The following is a 24,301-nucleotide window of genomic DNA, read 5'->3' as shown; positions in this document are numbered from 1 at the left end:
GATTTTAACTGATTATTCTTTCAACTACTTTCAACTACCTTCAACTATCTCATTATATCGTTTTACCATTTCTATAATAATGAAACCAGTCATCGCGTCTCTCATCTCATTACAATAACGAATATAACGTCCGTTAGTGTTCCAAAGACGGGTAAATGATGTTAAGAGAAGCGAGAGGAGAGACGTATACATTCGCGGCAGAGATGCTGTTGCTGCTGCTTGCACACGCATATTACGTCACGCCACCGCCACGCCACGCGGTCACCAGATCAAAAGCAAACGAGGCCTCGAACAGCGCCTCGAGGACAATAAGGCGTTGAGTACTCGTGGCCGCGACTCGATTCGCTAATTACCCGAAACAGCTTAAAGCATCGTCCAAGAAAGTACGTCGGGCGATATCTAGGTCGATCCGAAAATAACTCCGATACCACCGCGTCCACCCGCCTCATCTCCTCCTCCTCCTCTCGCTCTGAATGAAACGCATCTTCGTCTCCCGCATCAGGCACATCGCGCGGATCTCTGCCTCTTTCCACCCTTTCCTCTTCGTCGTTTTCTTCGCCGTGCGTTTCTTTTTTTCTTCCCTCCCCCTTCATTCTCTCTCTCTCTCTCTCTCTTTTTCTTTGCCACCGAGTTCTTAAGAGGCGATTAATTTGCGAGACCGCTACTTCGGAGCGAGACTCGATAGCTCTTAAATCCGACACTCTGTATCTCGCAATGTAGGAGCCGCTTCTGGTAATGCACGATTCGACTCGGACCATTTGTAATGACGCAATTCGTGATTCTCCTTTACGGAGGAGGCGCTGTTGCGATTATTTACGATGCCGTGCGCGGGTTCCACGCGGGTGCGTGAATTATCATGGAGGCGCGAAAATTACTTAATTTTCGATTTTGCCGATACAAGTCGCCTAAGATGACGATGGGCCGAGACGGAAGGAACGTAATCCCGCCTTCTTCGTTATTGCAATCGTCGTGATACGCGAGTGCAACATATTAATTTCGTCCGTGGTCCGACAATTTCTTGGCTGCCGCCTCGCGTTTGCGCGAAGAGGAAGCGAGGAATGCTCGCTTAAGAGAAACGCGCGTTTTACACACCCGTGGCATCATTAAAGGGACGAGGCGAGAGAGAACGACACGTGGCTGACGACGCCTGTACGTTACTCATGAATTCTTCCTGAATTATGGCACCACTTTGTCCACTCGGCCAACCGTCGTCCGTAATCCCTGTAATAACCGTCGGTACTTAAAACACGCGCGAGAGCGAAAAGAGGAAACGCCGATGTCCGCACGCAGTCGCACGCTCGCTCCCTCGCTCCTTCCTTTTTATCCTTCATTTCCTTACCGCCTTTTTCTTTCCGTCGCCCTTCTTTCTGTCATCCGTGTATCTCTCGCGTTCGGCGACGCGGATCGTTTTGCCGCAATTAGTTTTGCGACCCGCGCCTCTAAAACGGGCAACGATCGTAAATCCGCGCCGACACTTCGCGACTCGAAAATTGCTGCGCCGCGGAAAATTGGAGCGCATCGCATCGCCACACGATGCAGCTTTACCGCGGGGTGGTCGGCGTCAAAAATTTGACGTTCTATGCCGGAGGAACGGCGATTTTTTCGGATATTCATTTCGCGATCATGCGTATTTCTGGCAGTCTGGAAGACTGCTCGATGCCATTTGCGTTTACTTTGCTACGTGCTTCTTTTAATCAATGTTTCCGGAATCTAATTTTCCGGATATATTTATAACTATTATGAATGAAGAATCTTGAAAAAGCATTTTTTTCCCCATAATCATCTCTAAATTTTGAAAGACATGTTTTATATTTTTATAAATTTTTGACATGTTTTTAATTTTTTAGTAATGTTTTAATATTTTTATAAATTTTTATAAAAATTTTAAATATGAAATTTGTGATTTTATAAAATAAATCTAAAATAAATATATTCATCTCGATAAATGCATGTGTTATATGACAACTCTTTTTAAAGGGAACATTGTACTCTATAATTACGTGAATAGGAAAATTAGGAAAATTTCACTGCACAGTATGATGGATCGGAATCTGCGGTGAGTTTCGGTTCGGTCGTTGACGTGATGTCGTGTGTGGATAATAGTCCGTTCGAGAAGGCCGCTCGTGAGAAATTAATCTCGGCATTATATTGCCACGGCGACGTCTAGCTGCCGCTTTATTTCGGACTTTTGGCCCATCCTACCCGTTACAAGTATATCTGGCTACCGAAAGTGTTAGCACCTTCTTCTTGTATTCCATAATCAACAAAGCAGTGCATGCCGCCAGATGATATCTCGTACAATGCGAGTCTAAATTCACCTTGATATTAAGCGCTCTCGATCTTTACTGAATATTTTTTCTTGCGACATACATATATTTGGCGATTTTTTTTTTTTTTTATTAACGAGAAAAATCAATTACTAATTTCTCTTAAATTCTTCCTTCTTTCTTCCTTTTTTTTTTTTATTAGATTACGTTCGGATTTTACGAATTATTTTTCTGTGTCCAATACATGCCGAAATCGTTCCATCGACCTCGATCAAGATGTTATCGATTGTTCGACGTGTATCTCAATGTAGCGATTGACTGACGTCCCCATAATTACGGGAAAGGCGCGTGTCGCTCTACCAAATATAAAGTTAGTCTCGACTTCGCCGCGAGATAACTTGTCGCGCTTTCACACGCTCCTTTCTCACGCCCCCGCGTGTAACGTGAAGCCTTTCGAAATCCACACGATATATATGCATATAGATTTTGACGATCAAAACCGATAGCGCAAGCAACATCTGTAATTTTATCTCTTATTATTATTGCGATAGATTGCTAATTTGTTCGAGACTGATATGATGTCGGTATGAGTTGAAATTTTGACATTGTACAATCATAAGAATTGTTTATAATTGTTTATGTCTATTTATGACTCTAAAAATGCGACTCTAAAAGAGCGTGAATTATCAGTAGGGATGAAAATATTATAATATATATTTTTTTTATAATATAATATTATATAATAATACAGTTATTTTGATGTTAAGGAGTATAAGCTCTGATGAAAGGGAATTTATAAATCTCTTAGATTATAATTATTATACGAATAAAATATAATTTTGCGGAACAACTCCATATATAGCTTCGTCTAGAATTTAGATATACAGATAGAAGGTAATAAAATCGTAGATGGATCCTATCCCTATCATTCGCTATAATTTAGTGAAATTTGAATTCCGCTGGGAAGACGCTTCTTCAGAATAAGATTCTTATTAAATATACTTGTATAAGGAAATCATACAATTTATAGATTGTGTTATCAGACCAAGCTATCTCACGGTTTCTTCACCTTGAAATACTAGGTTCGCTGAATCTTAATTTTTTGACATTGAAAAAATGAGCAGTTTATGCAAATTTAATTATTTGACTTTTAATTAAAATATATATTCTGTAGATATCTTTTTTTTTTTGTAACTTCTTTTTTAAAAAATATTTTAATAAAAATTCAATTATAGAAATAATTAGAGATGACGTAATTATTTTCTAACGTTCTAAACATCATAATTTATATAACAACAGAGATACTTCGTGATTAAGAATTCTAATACATAAGTGCTAATCACAAACTTCTGCAAAAGATATTTCTATTATATAAATGTAAATATTTTGAGATTTTAAAAATTTGATACATATTATACGCACCGATTATAATTATTCGAATGTAACATTGGCGTACGAATTGGGGGAAGGAGGGGGAGGGAGGGGGACAGGGGATGAGTCGTGATCGTTACAAAAACACCCTCGCAACGGCCGGCTGCTGTCCGTTTGATTCACCGTTTCCTGCGATCGTCGTATTTTTGTCCGCGCGTGCCTCCACTTCGTTTCTTTCGCTGCTGTCTCTCGCCTCGTTCTTTTTCCTCCCTCTGTCTCTCTCTCTCTCTCTCTCCTTCACTCACTCAATCTTTTCCTCGCACTCGCTACGACCCTGGTCGTATTTTCTTACTTTTTCAACCCTTTCTTTTTTGCCCGCGGCGCTCTCAGCCCTCCCACGCGCCGTGTCACTGCTCGCGCGTTTATTCGTATGCGTACGTTTTCGAAAGGGTGAAGGCACGCGCGTTCGCGCGTGGAGGTGAGCCTTACGTAGGTTTAATGAGCGCTATTATGACCTAGTTGCACTCGACATCGCGCGCATAAATCCTCGCGGCACATTAATCCTCGAGCCCAAGAGTCTCTCTCTCTCTCTCTTTTTCTCTCCCTCTTTCTTTCTCTCTCGGCGCGCCGAGGGTAGGCAAGCCGCGGAGAATTTATTAATCGCTAACAAAAGAAAAGGAACTTCCTGCACGGAAGAAGAATGATCGCTCGCGTCCGGAAGTGATGAGCGCGGATCGCCGGCGCGACGCGAAAAATTAAGAGATTCGTGAGGAGATCCTCGACGAAACTCAAGCAGCCTATAAATAAGCGAGCGAGTCGAGATTTCGGAAGCGCATGCTTAAGAGAACATGATTTTTGACATGTCTATTATAGATTGCACTTATTTCATCATTAATTAAATGTCATACCGAAGACTTTGTTTGCTAATTAATGCCTGATACATCATGCGTTATCCTCGGGAGATTTTTTCCCCCGAAACGGCATAAACTTATCTTTTTATCTGTCTAGTTGACTCCGCGAGTACATTTCTGCGAATTTAAATTGACTGCATAAATCTTTTTATCTTCTTCGATCCTGGCATATCACGAAGATACGATGTACAACGTGTGAGAAAAAAAAAGAAAAATAACAAGCGTACGAAAAGAAATACAAGAAAAAATAAAAAATAATTCCTCTATCTCTCGTCATCGCTTTCTCCCCGGCGGCATGATTTACTCCCGAATTCTCTTCCTTAATTAGATCAAAATTTTGATCCCCCTACTCGTACGAGGGGAAGACACGCAGCTTTCGAAATTTACCCGCGAAATTCGCATCGCGCACTCCGCTTAAAACCATTCCATGGTTCGTTATCTCAACTAAGAGACCGCGTAAACTTGCCAAGCTCGCCTAATTAATCGTCTTTCGTTAGTATCCTTTCGCCGTCACCGCCGACCATTATTACGCTTCATCGGTAACTTTGTGCGATTCGCTCTTCACGAGAGGAGAGAGAAGAAGAGAAAGAGAGTGACGTTTAACGAAGCATGATACGGTAACCGACGACGGCTTAAGTAGTAACCGCCTTCTGTGCCCTGGTTGGTCAGCTGTTGCGTACTCGCGGTTTACCGAAGGCCGTTCTAGGCCGTTTGGTAGTCACCGTTAGGCAATGCTTCTTGTGCACCGGTTACCTTAAGCGTTCGCCTCAGCGCGCCCCGTTGTCCTTGCAAAGATTCGAGTCGCCGTATATATCTCCTCGAAAAGCGCGCGCGCGCGCGCGCTCACACATACACATACGGCGATATGTACGTAATCACCGTTGACCCGTGACTGCAAGAAGAGAAAAGAACGAAAGGACGCTGTAAAAGCGTTCGCGATCGAGTAAAGATTTATATTTTCTTCCCGTAAAGGTAATTCTTTTCTCGTACTTTGTTCGAAGACATCCACACTACGACACGTTTTTGTTTCTTCGCGACGCGTTTCTTTCGCGCGCATTTTAAGTCCGCATCCTTTCTACACGCTTTGACAGGTCTCTGACGCTATCTTTACGATGCCTTCCTTAGATCGTAACTCGCGACGCTTTGCCGCTTGATTTACACGACGGGACGAGAGCGCCGCGCGTTTTTATTAATTCGCGGTCTTATGGACGCGCGATTTAGTGAAAGAGCCGACGTCGTTATTTTTCGCGGTAAAACGTGAAATCTCTCTCTCTCTCTCTCTCTCTTTGTGACGCGTCGTGCGGGCGCGAAGATAAAAGCGGCGACGGAGATGGTCCGGGACGCCATCGTGGTACCCCCGTCGCGCCCGGGAGGGAAACTTCGGAATTTATTAACTTGTAAGGTACGTTCTTGCGCCGGCAACACACTGCCACCCAGAACTCAATAAAATGTACTTTCGTTACTTTCTCGCGGTCTCTTTTTCTCCCTGTTCTCTACGCTCGTTTATTTGTTGGCCGCGCGATAAAACTTCTCTCTCCTCCCCTCTATCTCCCTCTCTCTCTCTCTCTCTTCGTTTCTTTTCCCTCATCCGGGCGTTCTTCCCCCTCTCTCCCCGCGAGGTCTTTTCATTTAAATTGCCCGCCGGTCATAAGAAATAATGCTGGAAAAAGTCGTTGCTTGCTCGACTCAGTTACGAGATATCCTTTTTAACGATCGCACTTAACCGCGTCTTTTGACGCTGACGTACGACGTACACAATATTCGCGATTGCAATGGGAATTAAACCCGATATAAATGCAGTCCCTTTGGTGGCCGATACGATGGTGAACGGAGGTACATCGTATACGTTTCTTCGTGCTTTTATAACGTTCGCGTAACGAGTTCGCTTCTCTCGATCCTTTTTTTGATCTCCTCTTCTTTCGAAAGGGGATAAGCGTGAAAAGAAAATTTAATCGCCTTGTCAGTAAGGGCAATATTAATCCCATATGTATATCATTCGCGAGTGGATTATACGTAAATTTCTGTAGGTCGATCGCAGTTGTTTTTGACGAACGTCACTTTCGAGAATTATTCCCCATCCACGCGCGATGCTGGAAACGCAAATGGACCGTGATAATGGTAGGTTTTTTTTTTCGCGATTCCATAATACACACGATTGTTGTACAGGCGAACGGTAGCACGGTCTACGGTCAACTATAAAGGCCATCTGTTCGCTTTTAGAGTCTCCTCCTTTATACCGGCATACGGTGACGTCACTCTCGCGCCGAGATAAATCGAAATGAAATCGCCCACTCCAGCTACTATCTAGTAGTCATGTAACACCTTGCGCTTCTCTTTGTCTTTTCCTCCTTCCCCTCCCCTCCACCATCCTTGTCGTGTTTTCGCGAAGAGCTATCGAATTTCTCAACGAGTCGTATTGACTGACGCATGTTATACGAGACGGGACTTTAACGAGTGTTCGTCTAATCGTCGTGAACTGAGTTTCGAGGAAAGTTTTAGGCGAGCTTGAAGATGCTCTTGGCACGGCTATTGTCATCAACGTCATTGTTGTTCGTAAATCATTTACCTGCGCTCGTTTCGGAGCGTTTCACAGCGTCGTGAGCACTAAGTGCTCTGAGAGAAAACTCGTCGAATCTGCAAAATATCAATACCCCGCTTTTTCATTCATCTGTCTTTTTTTTTTTTTTCTTTTTTTTCCGAAGCAAAAGATTTGTCAGATGAACATTTAGAGTGACGAGACATTTATGTGCGAATCAAGAGATGCGTATATTGTTCTAAATAACGCACATAATCACATTTTACAAATAGATTCTATCTGCGTTTCGAGATTTGATTTTTATCTTACCTTTGCAAAGTCCAAGTATTATTGATTTCACCAAATTAGTTTTTTTTTTTTTTTTTATTATATATTTTATATGTCTAAACATTAATTGAAACATTTTAATGACAAATAACGAACATATCGTTGAAAATCATTTGCGATCTCGTGAGAGAGCACTCGGCGGGGTCTGGTAAGATGGCGTTAACGCGCCTTCTAGCGAGGATCGATCGAGTCGGAGAGCCTTGTACGTTGGCACGACGCCAGCACAGGCGTCCCGACGCTTGCCGAGATGGTGGACCGAGTCCGGCCGAAGGCAGCGTCCCGGCGTCAGCGTCGGCGTCGGCACGACGGGCGTCCGTCAGTGCGCGTGTGACATGGCTGTGAGGCGCTACTACGACGACCTGGACAACGTCCTCCATCTCGCGATGTGATACACATCCCGTGGCACCCTCGCCTACGATTCTTGCGCCACTCGCAGCGGTGTATCGATAACCCAATCGATACGGGAATGAGTCATAATCGTCGAGCGTTGCCAAAGACTATATTGTCTCGATGATGCAGTCGATCGTGTGACACTCTCGATACATCAGGAAGAAGGAACGAGGATTGGAATCGCACGGAATATCCTTTTATTCATTGTTGACGTTCTCTCCAAAAGATCTTATCCGAGAAACGGTCGTTTGTGTGAGAGACGAATCAGAACGAAGCTTGTTCTGAAAGTTTTCGATATATTTAATAATTATTATGTCGGGCCTTTGATCGTCGGGGCGTGAGGCACGGTGATTGCGTGCCGAGAGATCGAGACGCGTGGACAGGAAGAGCGGAACGATGTGAGAGATAAGTGACACCAAGATGACAAGTCGATGAATTAATCTTTAGCAAGTGCGATTCTTATCTCGCGTGTATGAAGGCGCAACGTAGCATTCCTACAGATAGACGAAGCTGCATTCCCTCTAATCTCGATCGCGGACGAAACACTGTTTTCGAGAAATTGTACATAAATGCTCGCGCGGAGAACGCATAGCATTAGCTAGCGCGTACTCTCGAATTCCTAATCGAACGTTAATGATTCATTTACTAAGGTTCGCCGCTATTCAGTGCTACACATATCGTGGTCATTGTGGCGCCAAAGAGTATGACTTATAAACGGCTATGTAGAAAAATCGAAAAACTCTGTTGATACGCGAGCTCTATCGCTCGCGCCAAAGCTCTACATGCCTAAAACTTTTCTAATCTAAAAATATACACGTGATTCGGATAAGACGACATAATTCGGATGAATCATGGCAGGATTTTGAGCGCGGGCAACCGCGAGGATCCGATTATCCTCGGGATCGATCATCGCGGACAGTGTGTAATACGAGCTGCGAGCTGCGCGTCGAGACAATTATTCCCTCGGATCTAACTAGAATAATAATCGGGCGCGTCGCGTGGAGTGCGAGGGAGGAGAGTGCATGTGAATGTGCGCGCTCGTGCGTGTCTGTGCGCGAAGTGCATAAAGCGACGATGGGATATCGGTGAGATCACGAGGTCACCGCAGAATGCCTGAGCCTAGGGCAAAGCGCTGTAAACACTGTGACGGTACGGCACACGCGTGACTTGCCTGGATCACGGCCGGATGAGTGATTACGTCCCTCGCTAAAACACCTTAACACACCTCGATTGCCGCCACTAACATCTGCGTCGACTAATAAAGAATGTTACGTTTGAGATTGTGTGCACTTCAGTCCACCCCCCCCCTCCCCTAGCGTCGTATATTCCTGTGAGAGACGCGCTTCGTTTGCGCAAAGTCGATAAATAAGTAGCGTATTTAGTCGCTGAATGTAGGCAAGTAAGTAACATCCTACTTGATTCGCCTCCTTACACGACTTCGTCATTAATCTCGCGTATATTTAAAAAAATATAATTTCCCACGCTCGTACGAGATTTTAATTAAATTTGTTAGGATTGAAATTAAAAATAATATAATAAAGTTATTTAAGAATTTTATAAGAATTCTAATAAATTGAACGTATGATAAAAAATTATTTAATTCGCGTGGCATTTTAATTGTAAGCGACTTTGATTCTAATGAATATTTAAATAATTTGGTGGAGCGCGAAAGTAAGGTTCTTTCACTAATACGAGAGATCCCAATCGGGATGGGACGCTATTTTATTTGTAGGTCATTTATTCCACGACTGCGACCGGACATTTGGACCGCGTTTGAGACGAATGAATGCGTAAAGCGCATTCCGGATCGGGCGGCGACCACGTCCAACTGTCCTCCTCCTCCTCCTCCTCCTCTACCTCTATCTCGTTCTCTTCCTCACGCTTTTTCTCTTCATCCCTCTATCCTCGTCTTGCCCTTTCCCCCCCCCCCGTCACCTCTCGCGCTCTACGCCATAGTATTTTTATCCACGGTTATTCACCCTCTTATCTCGTAGATTCTCGCGGCGATTGACGTTTATCCACTTGGAATAGCCATCGGATTTTGCATATCTCGCGTAATCTTCCGGAATATTACGCGGTATTTGCGAATGATCGCGTCTAAAAAAGCTTTTAGAAATGTAGCTTCTATTTTAAGACTCGAATTTAGAATGGAGATCGTGGTAGCCGGGTTGCGCGATGGTTTATTTAAATTTCTTTCGTGATTAAATCGCCTGTAAACACCGAGCAAGTATGCTAAACGATCATTCCTTTTCCCGGTATTGGCCTACTTACTTTCCTCAATAATTTCACGCCAGGATCGCGTCCGCTATCTTTATTGCCGTATCTGTTGGTAGTTTTATAAACAACGTTGTACGAAAGACAGCCAAATATTCGCCATAAGTGTCAAGTGGCACGGCTTAAAACTCATATTGCTTCCTATCCAAAATGGAAAATGTCCCTTATTTCCCGGGAGGACCAACTTTACGAATGACAAATGAACCGTATTTCCGTTTCGAAGAGCTAATTATATATCAGATATACGCAAAGTAGGTTTTTTTCCAATGGTCGATCCTAATTCAGAAAGCTTTCAACCTAACACGATGATATATGATATTTTAAACGCCAGGCATTTTTTTTATTCTCCGAGGAACAAGCATTAATAAATATCTTAATAAATATCCATTTTTCTTTTAAATCATCAATCGCATTAATTATTGTATAAGAGAGGCAAAATATATCAACAGTCACGTGCAAAATCGAGAGAGAGAGAGAGAGAGAGAGAGACAGAGAGAATCTTCTACTCTAATCTATAAATTTATACATTTTACATACAAAGTTTAAATATATATACGGAACTTTGAGTATACTTACAAAAAAACATTTCTTTTTACATTTTACGAATTTATTTATTTATTAAATATATTATTAATAAATTATTTAAATATATTAAGATTTATGCGCATTTTTTACACTATTTAATTTTTATTTTGGATAGGTACATATCAAAATCTTTACGTCATTCCATGAGTATAAAACAAACGAATCATTTTATTTTCTGAATGTATTGTAGAAACGATGATATGATCTTGTTGAAAAAGATGAAGATTGCATGTTTAAGATTCGTCTCATACGAACGCGCACAACGACAATATATCGTTCATTTTTTCTCGTATTTCAAAGAGAAATGATAACTGGAAGGACGACAAAATGCTATTTTCTCGCTCTATCGGACTTGGTTTCTCTCTTTTTTTTTTTCTCTCTTCTTTATTTCCGTGTCTCTTGATCGCACGGTTGCGTAACGCGAAGCTTATTTCTACGCTTTTTCCTCGCGATGATCACCGATCGTCCTCGCGATCAATAAGCATAAAATCGTCGGCAATCGTGGGCGTTGACAATCGTATTATCGCGAGGAGGCTCGTTTGCCTTGTCGTAGGAGACGATCGATAAATCCCGATCTAAATTTATCCTCTCCTCTCCAAGGTGTTGCTCGTAATCCGCGTGATGCTTTTTTTCGATTTATGGGCCGGTGCTTTCCAACGGCAGTTTTACAGCTTCGCGCTATTGCATAAGCACGCACTATTCCGTAATTTCGTGGCAATTGCTCAGCCGCCATCGGTGATTATTATAGCGCTCTCTCCAACGAGTGGCAGTTTTTCTCTTTACTTAACGCACGTCCGATTTCTGGAGGCGAATTTTTGGACGGCCTCTTTCGGACGCGAAGTCTTAGCGCCCGTCTCACGACGGTATAAAAGTGATTCGTAGATACGCGAATGGCTCATAAACATCGGGTCGAGCAGCTGTCGATGGAAAACACGGGTCTATATTTAAGCCTGACTATACGTCGGCAATCCCATGGCCCGGTCTTGACAATAGATCGGACACACGGAATTCATTTCGCCAAACGAGATACGTGCGTAATCGAAACACAGATGTGATTAATCGTTTTCCTAAAAACCGACGCTTTACATATATATTGATAAGCCGATCGATAGCCAGAGCGAGGAAAGTATACCGACGTCTAAATATTATGAGAACAGGTCTAAGAATTTCGGGACATTGACGGCGCGAAACGGCCCGCGGCGTACATTTAAATGGCTTTTAAAGAGCAAACTCTTTTAAACGACTCGGAGTTTACTGTATAAACATTATAAATCTAGGCCCGTAGGCGAGGGTGTGATCGCGAACGCGACGCGCCAACAGGTGGATCGTACATCAATTTTATTTATCCTCCGTTATTATTACCCTCCCTCCCTCCCTCCCTCCCTCTCCCCTCCCCCCCCTCAACCGTCAACGTATATGCGGTTCACTTTTACGACGATCTTATGTATGAGCGAGAAAATCGAAATACAGATCTCTCGTCCAGCGACGGTGCGACCTTCGCGAGGATCCGCTCGCGACGTCGCCGATTCGTTCGTTCGCGGGATATGAATTTGGCAGCTCATGATTCTGGACGACTCTTTCGATTATTTATCGGCACGGTATGCGCGAAGCGTGGGCGACGCCTTTCCCCCTCCCCACCCCTCCTCCCTCCTTCGTCCTTTCCCGCCGCTTTCTGGCCGGACTCCAAACGGCAGCGACACCCTCACATCTATGGATTATTTCTCAGTACGACGTATTATATGCGTCTGCCACACTGACGCATTCGAGTTGAAGTCTTACGCATGAACGCCCACACGTGCACGTTACAGGCTTACACGCATTACGTCGTCGCGATTACGTGCTTCTTTTGCGTATCGCGTGGCCATGCTTACCGTGGCCGTGTTTACGAACTTTCGGATGTGCACTCGCGATGTTGATTGCACAAGCGTTACAATTCATTAATCATATCGAGGCCTGTTTAATAAAAAGGAGATATAAAAATAATATTCAGGCGAAAAATCTTGTCAGCGTGTTTGGAAAATATATATATATATATATATATCTGCGTTTTTTCTCGTCGAAAATTTCATTTTTGCATTTTAATTAGACGAAAATCTTTCGAGCGATGGTCGAGAAATGGGAATAATGATATGCCTAACAGAAATGCTTACGAAATGCAGATTGCACCAGATTGGAACCACGAAAATAATACCGTGAAATCGGTCGGCCGACTATGCGCCGAAACTATGCGTGAATATTAAATTGTGTTTGTAACTGGTTCCAGCTTGTTTATAATAACATTAGCTGCATCCTCGCACGTTTCATATGTACAGTTATTGTCTAAGATTTTTTATATCACTAATATATATGATGTCCGATTTCAAATACTATTTTTTTTAGATAAAAAAAAAAAAAAATTATATATATAACTCGCAAATCTTAAGTTAAGTGATTAATGAATTAATGAGAAAAATTATGACAATGAAGGAGGATTTGATAATTGCAAATTAAAAAATTATAAATAAGAAATCACAGATAAAAAGAATGTATTAATCTTTCTTTTCTTCTCTCGGGACGTACATTTTTTTTTTTTCTTTCTGAAAAATCTTTTTTCGTTCTGATAGCGAGAATCACGACACGAGCTCGTTATTTCCGTCGTCGTGATTAAACTTGTTTATGACGGTGTGGCACGAAACGAGGGTAATCTCATTCAAACAAGGAAGTCGAGTCTATTCGATATATATATATATATATATATTTAACGCTGTACGTCGTTGTCGATTGTTCGGATGGAGCAACGTAATATCCGCCGTCTTCCTTTCCCCGTAGTCTTTTCCGCCTCCTGTTTGGATGCGCACGCGCCGCGCGTTCCTCTGTTGCTCTTGGCAGATACAAGCGTGGTTTACGCCGTAACAGCTGTGCGCGCACGCACTTTGCTCGCGCAAAACATTGCTAATGGACCGACAACCCCGAATCCGTCGGCCTCGTATATGCTTATATGTATATATATGTATCATGGCGCTTTATCTACGTCTCTTGTATTTTTATCGTTCCTGAGATTATTATCGATGAATGAAGACGCATGAAAATAAAATACACCCACTAACGAAATCCGCACATTAATATCTTTTAACGTTAAAATTTTTAAGAGTTATATCTGTATGCAGATTAATTCATATATTTTTTTTTTTTCTTAAAACCGAATATTTGAAAATAAATTTATGGTGGATTATTTAAAGAACTCTGAGTGATTTACTTTAAACAACACTTAATAATAATTTTCATTATTAAGTCTTCTCGACTGTGTATCTTAAAATTCTACAGGAATTTACTCTCAGATTAACAAAGCGGATTTCAACAGGAAACTGCCGCGGAATGAAGAGTAAAATGAAAACGTTCGGGCAAACATGCCTCGTTATCTATAAGCTATAGCGTTCGTTTTCCGCGATTCGGCACGTTCGATTTTGCCATTGAATCCCGAACGTTTCGCGGGCGCTGTGAATGGTATTGCGCGTCGTGCAAATCATCGCATTTATTACGCACGCCAATGAAACTCGGTTCGTTACGTAGATATGCGCATATACGTACGTATGTATAACGCGCGTATGCCCGATGTACCGAAGCTAAACATTCCGCGGAGCATTCACCCTGGCATTGCTGTAAAAATAAACGGATCGCAGTAACGCGCTGCACACACCCGCCTCGTATCTACAGAGATCTCCGTTTCATTTACGATACCGAACGTGTGATATCATCCGTTCCCTATCTCTTTGGCTTTTCCAAATCGACGAACGACCTTCCGCGATCGATGACTCCGACGGATGTTGACAGATCACCCTCCGGCGAGAATGACATATGAAATGGCTATCATAACAATGGCATCTAGGACGCGATTCGGTCTCAGGATAAGTCCTTAGGCGAACGTCATGAGACGCGCGCTGTGCGATTCCTCGATTTCTCTAGACGATACTCTCTTCTACTCGAGTAGAACACGAAAGTCCGCGTGGCCTTCGCGCGATCCGACGATCCCCCAGTATTTTCCGCGAAACGAAAGCGAAGGAAAGAATACCGGCTATCGCGGATACGTGCCAAGTGAGTCAGTGAGCTGGATGGCACACGAAATTAGATCGCGTAGCTATTACGCGCGCGACCACCGACGACGTCCGGCTGTTCCCGTCCAATTTGCATCGTTGGAACGATACCTGTGTTGATTCAGCGGTCGAGTCGCGGCTCGTTCTTCACGTTCCGTCACACCTATTACATTGTCGTCTCGCGCGCTAATCGAGGCTGTCGGTGAATTTTCGACCACGCGACGTTTTGCTAATTACGCGCACTTGTCAAAAGAGCATTGCGAACGAAGCGTTCATTCGGGCTACAGCGTCGTCGTTGCCCTATCGCCGTACATCATTCGCTATACTTAGAATCGGACGAGTGCCTTTTGCAGCAGGCGAGAGCAGCGAAAATATGCGACTAGCTGATGGTCGGAGGCCAATCCGCATTGCTGCAAACTTCTTTCGCCCGTAAATCAGACGAGGACACAGAAATTGAGGAAATATTTCAGAATATATATGTATCTTTATTAAGAAAAAAATTTCACTAGAGAAAGAGGGAAGATACATATTTCCGTCATTTTATTCGTTAAATTCTCTATGGAGATATAATTATACTCGGTGATATTTAAATACTTCAAGTTTGACGAACGGACAAATCTGTACTGTAAATAGTACGACGACAAATCTTTTGGCATTACTTTGTCGGCGCGCGCGCGCGAAATATCCATATACATGTACTTAATAACGTGCCGGAGTCCGCGAATGGAACAACAACGGAATCCGAGATGAAAAACGATGATGGGACGAAGATATGACGATGCCTGGCGTGGACTTGGCGAGAAGTCTAGGAAGCGACGCGGCTGTTGTTGGCCCTTAATGAGCCCAACGTGAGATCAGTCCAGCCTCTTTAACTCCGTCGCTTCTGTCAACCGTCTCTATCCGCTGAGAACTTTCACTGTCTTCTTCTTCTTCTACTCCTCCTTTTCCTTCTCTCCTCCTTCTCCGCCTCTTCACTTTCGTCCGCGGCACGTCGTCCGGAGGATGACCTGGATGGTACCCAAACGAAATACCACCTTCACTCTTTCCTTTTTCACGAGCCATTTTGGAGAAACTGTTGCCGTTCGTTGCTCCAGCTTTCTTGAATTATAATGTTTTAGGACCACCGAACGGATGCTGCAACCTCGTTTTATCCTTCGAGGCGCAAATGTGATCATAATGTACATTACTAGTTTCTCGATTTCTTTCTTTTTTTTTTTTTTTGAGCTTTTATGGTACTTGTAAGATTTCTAGAAATATTTATTTTAGAATTGAAGTACTTTCTTTCCTAAAAATATATTATAACAGTAAGTTCTATTTATTTACTTTTTGTTTTAAATACACAGAATATATACGTCATACGCTTTAAAGAGTGAATCTTTTTAACATATCTGTCACTCGAAAATATGATTGATTGCGTTTGGTGAATTGGCTTGACCGCGATTGCAACGTGCCAGAAAGTTGATTGAATAACTTTACGTTCTGCGCTGATATAATTTTGTCGGGTGGATCGACGTCAGTGCCATTGAGTACTATTGAGTGCCAATGAACTGACCTCTCGATATCTATGTAATCGTTTGCCGAGGGTTAACGTACTTCTAAACATCATTTTCGCGCATTTCCGATTGATCATAACACCTGTCGCATAGATAGATTAATTGAAGGATAGGCAATAGGCGCGATTTCGCGAAACTTGGCACGAATTTTGCCAAAAAGCTTTCCCATTATCTACTTCCTGTTAGCGTCATTGTATACTCGCTAGCGAGTAAACTGTAGCCACGAATTGGCTGCCTTCCGGGCTGCGTTCTCAGTCGAGTTAGCCGACACGAAAATCGTTTGCCATGTCGGCGAAGGCGGCCAATCTTTGCGACAAATATTTTCAGATATTTTTGAGCTGATTAGACTAGACAAAAAATATGGCTGAAATATATGGATAAACGACGAGAATGTATGTGTTGAAGGAAATATTTTGAGCTTACAAATAACTGAGAGGACACTCGAAAACTCTCGGATATCGATTAGAGCGTAAATTAAACACATAAATTTCGGATTGAGAAATTTATGAGATTTCTCGATCATTTTGTTATCTTTTAATGAAAACTAAAATAATGCTACATTAATTAATATTTCGTATGTGTTGACAAAATTTTAAATTTTTCTCGTTCAATTTTCTAATTCATTTTGAAATTAGATATCTGTCAAAATACATTTTGCATTATATGAAGAATCTGAAATCTTTTCTTTTTTATTTTATTTTATTTTATTTTTTTTTAATTTTAGCTTGATATTTTCATCAGAACATAATTATCCGCACAATTATTGATAGAAAGATCTATAAAGACATGCAAATGCAAAGATTTTAAATATTTTATATATATTTTATGATTTTATATACATACGTCAGAGAGAGAGAGAGAGAGAGAAGTTGTAAATATTCATTAGAAGTAAAGTCGTATTTCGCAGATATAGTTACATAATTCTCGAAAGCAACAACATTCATGGCTGGGCGCCACCCACGTCCATCAGGCATCACTCATAATTCTTCGTTATCCTGTGTCTTTAACACGATCTTTAACATTTTGGAGCGCGTTGTACAACACACGTGTCTATCTCTAACTTTCGCATAATGTTTACTGATTTTATACTGAAGCTGTCAAATGCTATTATAGGGCAGATTAATAAAAGCGGAACGTATATGACGTATATCTGATATCATGATATTTTGGCGGATCGTGAATTCAGGCGCCGCAAAATAAACAAGTTGATCGAGCCGTAGAATCGCGTGCTTCTAGAAAATTAGGCGACGAGATATATTCCTGTCATGATGGCGGCAGGTGCTTACTCCCTCGCACTACCTTATAATTCGCCGATTATTTCACGTAATAAATCCGTTGAACAATTGTTCACATATTAATAATATCGCACAAAATTTCTCGATATTAATATGAAATTTATTTGTTTTTATATAATGTTATTTGCGTGAAAATAGGATCGTTAAGGAAATTTATTATTTATATATTCTTTCTTTTGGAAAATAATTTTATTATCCATAACTCTATCAATTTTTTTCATAATTTTAATTTACACTGTACATAGTTTCAAGGAAAATAATTTTTATATTTCTTATTACTCTGGGGATAAATTTGCAATTAATTTAATTATTTGCTTTACCTGAATAAAACCCAACCTTGAAAATTAATGGGCGGAGTTTGTCGCACGAGCCGCAATATTCGTCCGATTTCGTTAAAAGCCGCCGCGTGTCTTAACTTGGCTCTCGACTACATTGTTGCTGCGAGTTGGCCTAATTTCGAAAGGCGCCGATGTACAAGTTGGCACTAAAGTCCATCTCATGATAAAGTTGAAACATGTCTACATTCTCGCGAGACGCGATTATCCAAGATCGCGTTTCCCCTCGCGAACAATCTTGTACTTTATATACATCGCTGCGAAAATTATAACGATTCCCGAGCGAGCTTCGTATACATAATTAATCAGCTGTTTTTGTCGAGGTAAGTAAATTCGTAAATTCGTATTCGGTCGCAATCGCTCCGACGATTGCGTATCCCAATGTTGTTATAAGTCGAGTAAGTTGCGAAATACGATTCAACGTGACGATTCCAGGCATCTTTATACGAGTTACCGGACACCCACGACCGTGTTGATCCGCTCCAACTCCGACGAAAAACGGGAATTTGTCTCGAGTTGCCGCGCGGATGCGGCTTGCACGCGAATGCTGTTTCGTACACGATTGATGTCTTATCCGTTTATTCGATTTCACGCGCAGATGGTGCACCATTAATCAGCGGGGAAAATATAAATCCGCGTCACGTACAAGTTACTACGCTTTTAAGAGATGGCCGTGGCACGCGGGCGACGAGACCCTTCGACATTTCACCTACGCGCGAAACGAATCACATTTGGCCGCATCTTTGCGGCGCGTTGTGAGTCGATGAGCTGTCAATCGCGGGAAACAACGACTCGACACAGATATATTTTGAATTTTAATGTCTACATTTCGTCTCGAGCGAACGCGTGGGTCGCATCGGATGCACGTTACATTTCGGATTAAAACGACGGCAAGTCGAGCGTCAAGTTCACGAACGGGCCTTAAAATGGCAAGTCTGACGTCGGCGAGTTTTCGCGTTTACGCAAGCGGAAGTTGCCATTTGTCGCTCTTTGATACGCGAAATTCCGCGAATCCGATCGCTTGCGTGTGATTCGCGACTGAAGGCTGAAATTTACTTTCTCGCGTTTATTTTCTCTAGATGGAACATTTATAAACGAGAGTCGAGACCTCGCGCACACGCTTATCGAATTCGATTCGGCCGAGAATTGCGAGAGTCGCTTATCTCGCGCGGCTTGGAAAGCTTGGCTCGAATATTTCGCGTTCAATGCGAGCGGCTGAGCTAGAGCCGCCTGCTTGTCCTTGCATTACGGATATTTCCGTCCAAAGTATTAGCCGGTATAAAGGCAGAAGGTCTCTCCCCTCTGCCATTCCCGGCATGGCCAGACGTTGGCAAATGCTATGTAAAGCGTCCGAGCGACGCCTTTCTGCCCCTTTCGTGCCTTTAAGCGCCAGCAACGAATAACGCCCCTTTTTCGTCACTCGATATATTACCACGAGTATTTTCTGCTTCGTATACTCACATCATCTATCGCTAAATATAATTATTAAGTTTAGCGTAAAAAATATTCTGTACCAAGTCAACATTAATTTAGAATATATAATTTAAAATATATTAAAATCTCGATTTTTTGTCATGAACGATTATATTTATTTATCGCGGAAAAAGAGGGATGAATGCAAATATTTATTTTACATTTGTTCATTTTTTTTTTCAGAATAATAATTTAATAATTCAATAATTTAATAATAAGATATATTATAATAATTTAATAATAATGGTCATTTTTTCGGAACAATAATGTAATAATTGTTCTTATCGAGTCGATGTCGGTTTCGCGGTCGCCATCGGCAGAAATAGCAAAGTAATTACTCGGCAAACGGCGCGAAATTGGTACGATGCAATTTTCATGAAACAGCGAGAAACGAGACGAACACTTTCGATAAATCGAAATCGATCGCGACCCGTAACGAGATTCGTAAAGTTCCTCGTCCTCACTTTACTTACCGAGTTGCTTGTTATCGTTATCAAAATCCGCTCCCGTCTTTTTCCCTCTCTCCCTTCGCGTCCGTGATTTCGTTACTTTTAGATACCTTTCTGCTTCTCTCACCTGTCGATAAGTGCGATATTACGAGCTCGACACGAATAAGGTAACGATTATTCCGTCGATTCTCTCTCAATTGGCGCACACTCGCTCGGCAGATCCGCGTGTTGTAGGTTTTTCTTTAGGACTTGAACCTGTTTTAAAACGTTTAATGTACGCATGGTGTTAGACATATTTCTCATCGGCGAATACCTATGAGCGCGCGACAATGTTTACATTGCCGCCGTACTATAAACAAAGCTAAGTACGATGCTGAGGGAGGGCGTAGTAGATTTTTTTTTCGCATTCCATCGAACGTTCGACTTGCCGTAATTGCCAGTTGCTTCCCGGCTTCCACCAACACAAGTTCGCAGATTCAGTAACATCGGCAATCGGTGCTAAAGTTGTTGAAATATTCCTCAATTATGACAGGTATGCTAGTGTAAAGTCGATACGGTAGGCGGTTTAGCTATATGTATATTAAAAAAGTATATTATGATTATCAAGTGAGAAGATTTTCTTCAAGCTTTTATAAGAACCAGTGTAATTACGGACAATTTAAAGTGCAAGATGTGAGATGAGATTGGTCAATTCTAAGAAGCATATAAAAATTCACATATGTAAATTATTTATAATGGCTAATCAGCTGTCATAACTCAGCTGATTGTGACATCTTTTTTCTCAATTTTAATGTTTTATATTATATGTTAATTTAGTTCCTAATACGTCTTTTGATTGTTTGTTAGTTTTACAAAATATATCTTTACATTGTTTCTGATATACAGGGTGGGCCCAAACGTATCGACTTTAAGATTTTATATAAGAAATTTAATTCTGAACAAAAAGTTTCTTATAAACATAGATACATCAACTGTTATTGCAAACTTGAAAATTTTTGGAAATAATTGCAAGCGACTGTGTACGTCGTTACGTGCAGAACGAATGGGTACGTGAGTATAGTCGCGATCTCGCTTGTTAAACAGTGATCGATCGATCGTTCGCAAAGTAATTCGAGAGCGATTAAGTGCATTATCGAGCGTTGCGGAACAAACATCAACGGAACGAGTTCTTCCCCTGTGTTCGTCATTCCGCCGAGACGATCGAGGCGAGAGCGTGCAAAATTGAGCGAGGCGAAGAGTGTGTGCGAAGGTAATATTTCCTTCGACAGGAGGGGAGGACTTCTTTCCCCGTCGAAGTAATTTTCTCGCCGTCGCGGCGGCGGCGGCGGCGCGTGATCGCGGATGAATTTTAGTTATAGAAAACGGGCCCCAACCGCAGTTCCTCCTCGCGATGGTCGTTCTTTTTAGAAAAATACGGGAAACCTGGAATTGTCAGGGAACTTTTTTGTACCTGCAGAAATTAGGAAATGCTCATGGATTTTTCTTTTTTGTTTTTGCGATAAAAACTGAAAACGTTACACAAGTTTTTTATCAACAAAATTTTTATCTTAACGAAAACTATTTAGTTTTTTTTTTCTTTATTTTTTTTTTGTGTGTGTGAATAAAAAGCATTAGAAAACGCATACAACAAAAATTTATTTTAAGAAATTGCACCAAAAAATCTGCTCTCCTGTAGTTTTGAACAAAAATATCTTGAAAAGAGACTTTTTTTTCACGAGATTTGAGTAAACACTCTGCGTTCGTTTATCGCTATTTTATTATTTCGCATCGTTATCTCTCAAGAGAGAATTATCGAACGCGCGATATATTTATGTTTTATAATTGTGCGTTTTTTTGCCGTTAAAAATAATCGAGCGCCGTCTGGCGATTATTAATTATCCGAGCGCGTTTTCATCGCCACAACAACAAGCGACGCAAAAAATGCGAGCATCGTACGTCTCGTATGCAAATTTTGTATACGCGGGGCGGCCGTGACTTCGTAATCACACGAGAGCGAACGGTCGCGCCGTACAACTTTTTGGTGCAAAGTGCAAACGAATACTTATACACTCGTTCGTTGCCGATCGATGGATAAACAACTCTTCGCAGCGACCAGTTAAGACATTATCCCGACGGTTTTGTAAAAAAAAGCTATTACGAAACGCATCGACAACTCCCGTCTCATCGACGGGCATAAATTTGTACTTTCTTATCGGATAGCCTCGAATTCGTTTCGCTGCTCGTATCATAGCCGCGAGATACGATAATATACATAACTTACGAGCTGATATACGGGCCACAATTTATGAAGCAAAGTTCGTTAAGAGTATTATTTTCAAGTAATATATATTTTATATTCCATAAATAAATCATTTTATTTATTTTCTGTCAATTATATTTGATATTATCTTCCGAATTAAATAGATATATCATAAATATGATTTAAAGAATTTTTTTAACATAAAGATCTAATTAAATAATATTTTATTTTAAATAATTTTTTTAAACACACTAAAAAGGGGATTTATTTTCAATTCGCGATTTCGCGATTTCTGTTCGTAACGTGAAACGTGTGAAGAATAAAGAATAAAATTTTCGAATTACTCCTACGAATGCTCCTGATTCTTCAGGATCCGAGGACGTGATCTCATCTTGCATGCTCGGATACGCGTCGGCCTCGGGGAACCTACACGCGTCCGAGGATTATGCACGCGTCTGCGTACCGATGGGAGAGGCGGGAGAGGACGGCGGGGAGGAGGGGAGGGGAGGGGGCGGAGGGTCATGGGGAAGGGCAGAAACTCGTGCAAACATTTCACTTTGCGGCTCGCCGTGTTGCCGCGCGCGAGAGCGTGGGCTAATATTTTTATTTAACCCTCGTAACGAGATCGCGCTCGTGAAATCTACGGGAATATTTCTTTTCGCGATGCCATTCCCGCTATTTTTACGCGCGACTCCCGCATTTGTTGTGCGACGCGTGTCGAAGTCGCGCGGGTGCGAAAATCCAGGATATACACATGCAATTTCAACGCGTAACGCCTTCATCCGAGCGCCTTCGTACGTGAAATTTGACACTGCCTCTTTCTGTTGATGCTTTCGCGTCCGCCTCCGTCCTTCGATGTCGAGAAATAGAAAATTGAAACGAAATTATCAGTCTGGAAGCATTTGGGAATTTGTCGTAGCAGCACGAGTCTCGATAAAGGGTGATCATTGTTTTTCCGCTCACTGAATCGAACTGAAGTGAATGATGAATTTAGAGATATGTGTGTCTCTTTCGCGCAAAATCGTCGTTCTCTCGTTGTTTTTATCTCGTCGTTAAACGTTGTCCTCGTGACCATGGCGGTCTGGGTGCAGTAATTCAATTTAACGCCCCCGCGTGGAATTTTATTTATCGAAAAACTTCTCTCGCCGAAGATTCGTCATCCGACATTCTCATTCGTACGTAGTAATCTGTTTTTCGCGCCCATCGCGAGTTATGTCATAAATCGAAAATTCCAACGTACATGGAAAGGAGAGAAGAAGAAAATAGCGACGCGACGAAATTACTCATAACGCAAATACGAGCCACGCGACATTCTTCGACGCATTAATGAGGACTGGGAATATACTCTCTTTTTTTTTTTTTTTCTTCTTCCACACCAAAACTATTTTCGCGTTCGTTTACGCGTTTTACGGCAACCGCCTGTCGCCGGTGGAAAAGATGGATGGGCCGAACGACAGCGGCCGAATTTAGATATCTGTTAGACGCGATGAAATGCGGCGGGCAGGTGGCGCGAAAGAAATGGAAGTGTCTCGGATCGACGATTTCTTTATTCGCCGAAATACGAGGGTGCGAGCGAGCGGCACCCTCGACTTTCTCTTATTCGCGGACGAGGAAGAAGCACGGTAATCGCGCGGGGCACTGATTTCATAAAGCTGTCGTCGCCGTCGGCTCCCCCGTAACAGAAATCTCTGGGGGCGATACCCCGGCGGCGGTGGAAAGTAAACATTATAAGGCCGAGGAGAGAAGAGAAAAGAGAAAGGACAAGTCCCCCTCTTCGCTCGATGCTCCGATAGTTTGGCCGGCTGAGTCATTGTTCATTAATTTTCTTTTTCACTCTTCCGCTCGCTCTCCACCTCTCGTTTATCGCGTCAAAATATCGCCTTGATGCGTTTCACTCGGCCTTTTTATAAATTATCGATATTATTATTTGAATATTTATGGTAACGGTTGATTTTGCCCGTAATTTGTTCCGCTATAATCTCTAACTCTTATCAAATTTCCCCTGACTTTTATAGCAACTTATATCCAATTGTAAGATTAGCGTATGTGACTTTTTATCTGTAATGGATGCGCCGCCGCGTTCGACTCGGCGATCGCGCGCGATGATGGGCAACGAACGGACGTAGGCAAATGCGAAAAGTGTCGGCGGGGCGAGGAGAGAGAGAGAGAGAGAGAGACGGGGAAAGCTATGGGCAGACGAAGAGAGAGACGTTGGTTGGTAAGCGC

The 24,301-nt window shown here is 42.1% G+C and overlaps 2 protein-coding genes across 9 annotated transcripts in view; one reads left to right on the top strand and one right to left on the bottom strand.

The window, feature by feature from the left end:
• The window catches only part of LOC126849903 (dexamethasone-induced Ras-related protein 1), a 460,128-nt gene that overhangs the window by 34,996 nt on the left and 400,831 nt on the right, over positions 1-24,301 (bottom strand). The gene's annotated exons all lie outside the window — the stretch shown is intronic.
• The window catches only part of LOC126849871 (myocardin-related transcription factor B), a 214,399-nt gene that overhangs the window by 47,212 nt on the left and 142,886 nt on the right, over positions 1-24,301 (top strand). Inside the window, exon 1 of one of the 7 annotated variants that reach the window (XM_050592191.1) lies at positions 7,746-8,951. The exons of 5 other annotated variants lie outside the window; for them this stretch is intronic. In XM_050592191.1, the coding sequence (XP_050448148.1) occupies positions 8,912-8,951 (40 nt within the window). In that variant the 5' untranslated portion in view covers positions 7,746-8,911. Of the gene's footprint in view, positions 1-7,745; positions 8,952-20,346; positions 20,369-24,301 lie in introns of those variants that run through there. One more of the 7 variants, XM_050592192.1, reaches the window with a different exon arrangement.

This window comes from Cataglyphis hispanica, chromosome 5 (assembly GCF_021464435.1).
Source record: "Cataglyphis hispanica isolate Lineage 1 chromosome 5, ULB_Chis1_1.0, whole genome shotgun sequence".
Taxonomy (NCBI): Eukaryota; Metazoa; Arthropoda; class Insecta; order Hymenoptera; family Formicidae; genus Cataglyphis; species Cataglyphis hispanica.
This window is presented reverse-complemented; position numbering and strand designations above follow the sequence as displayed.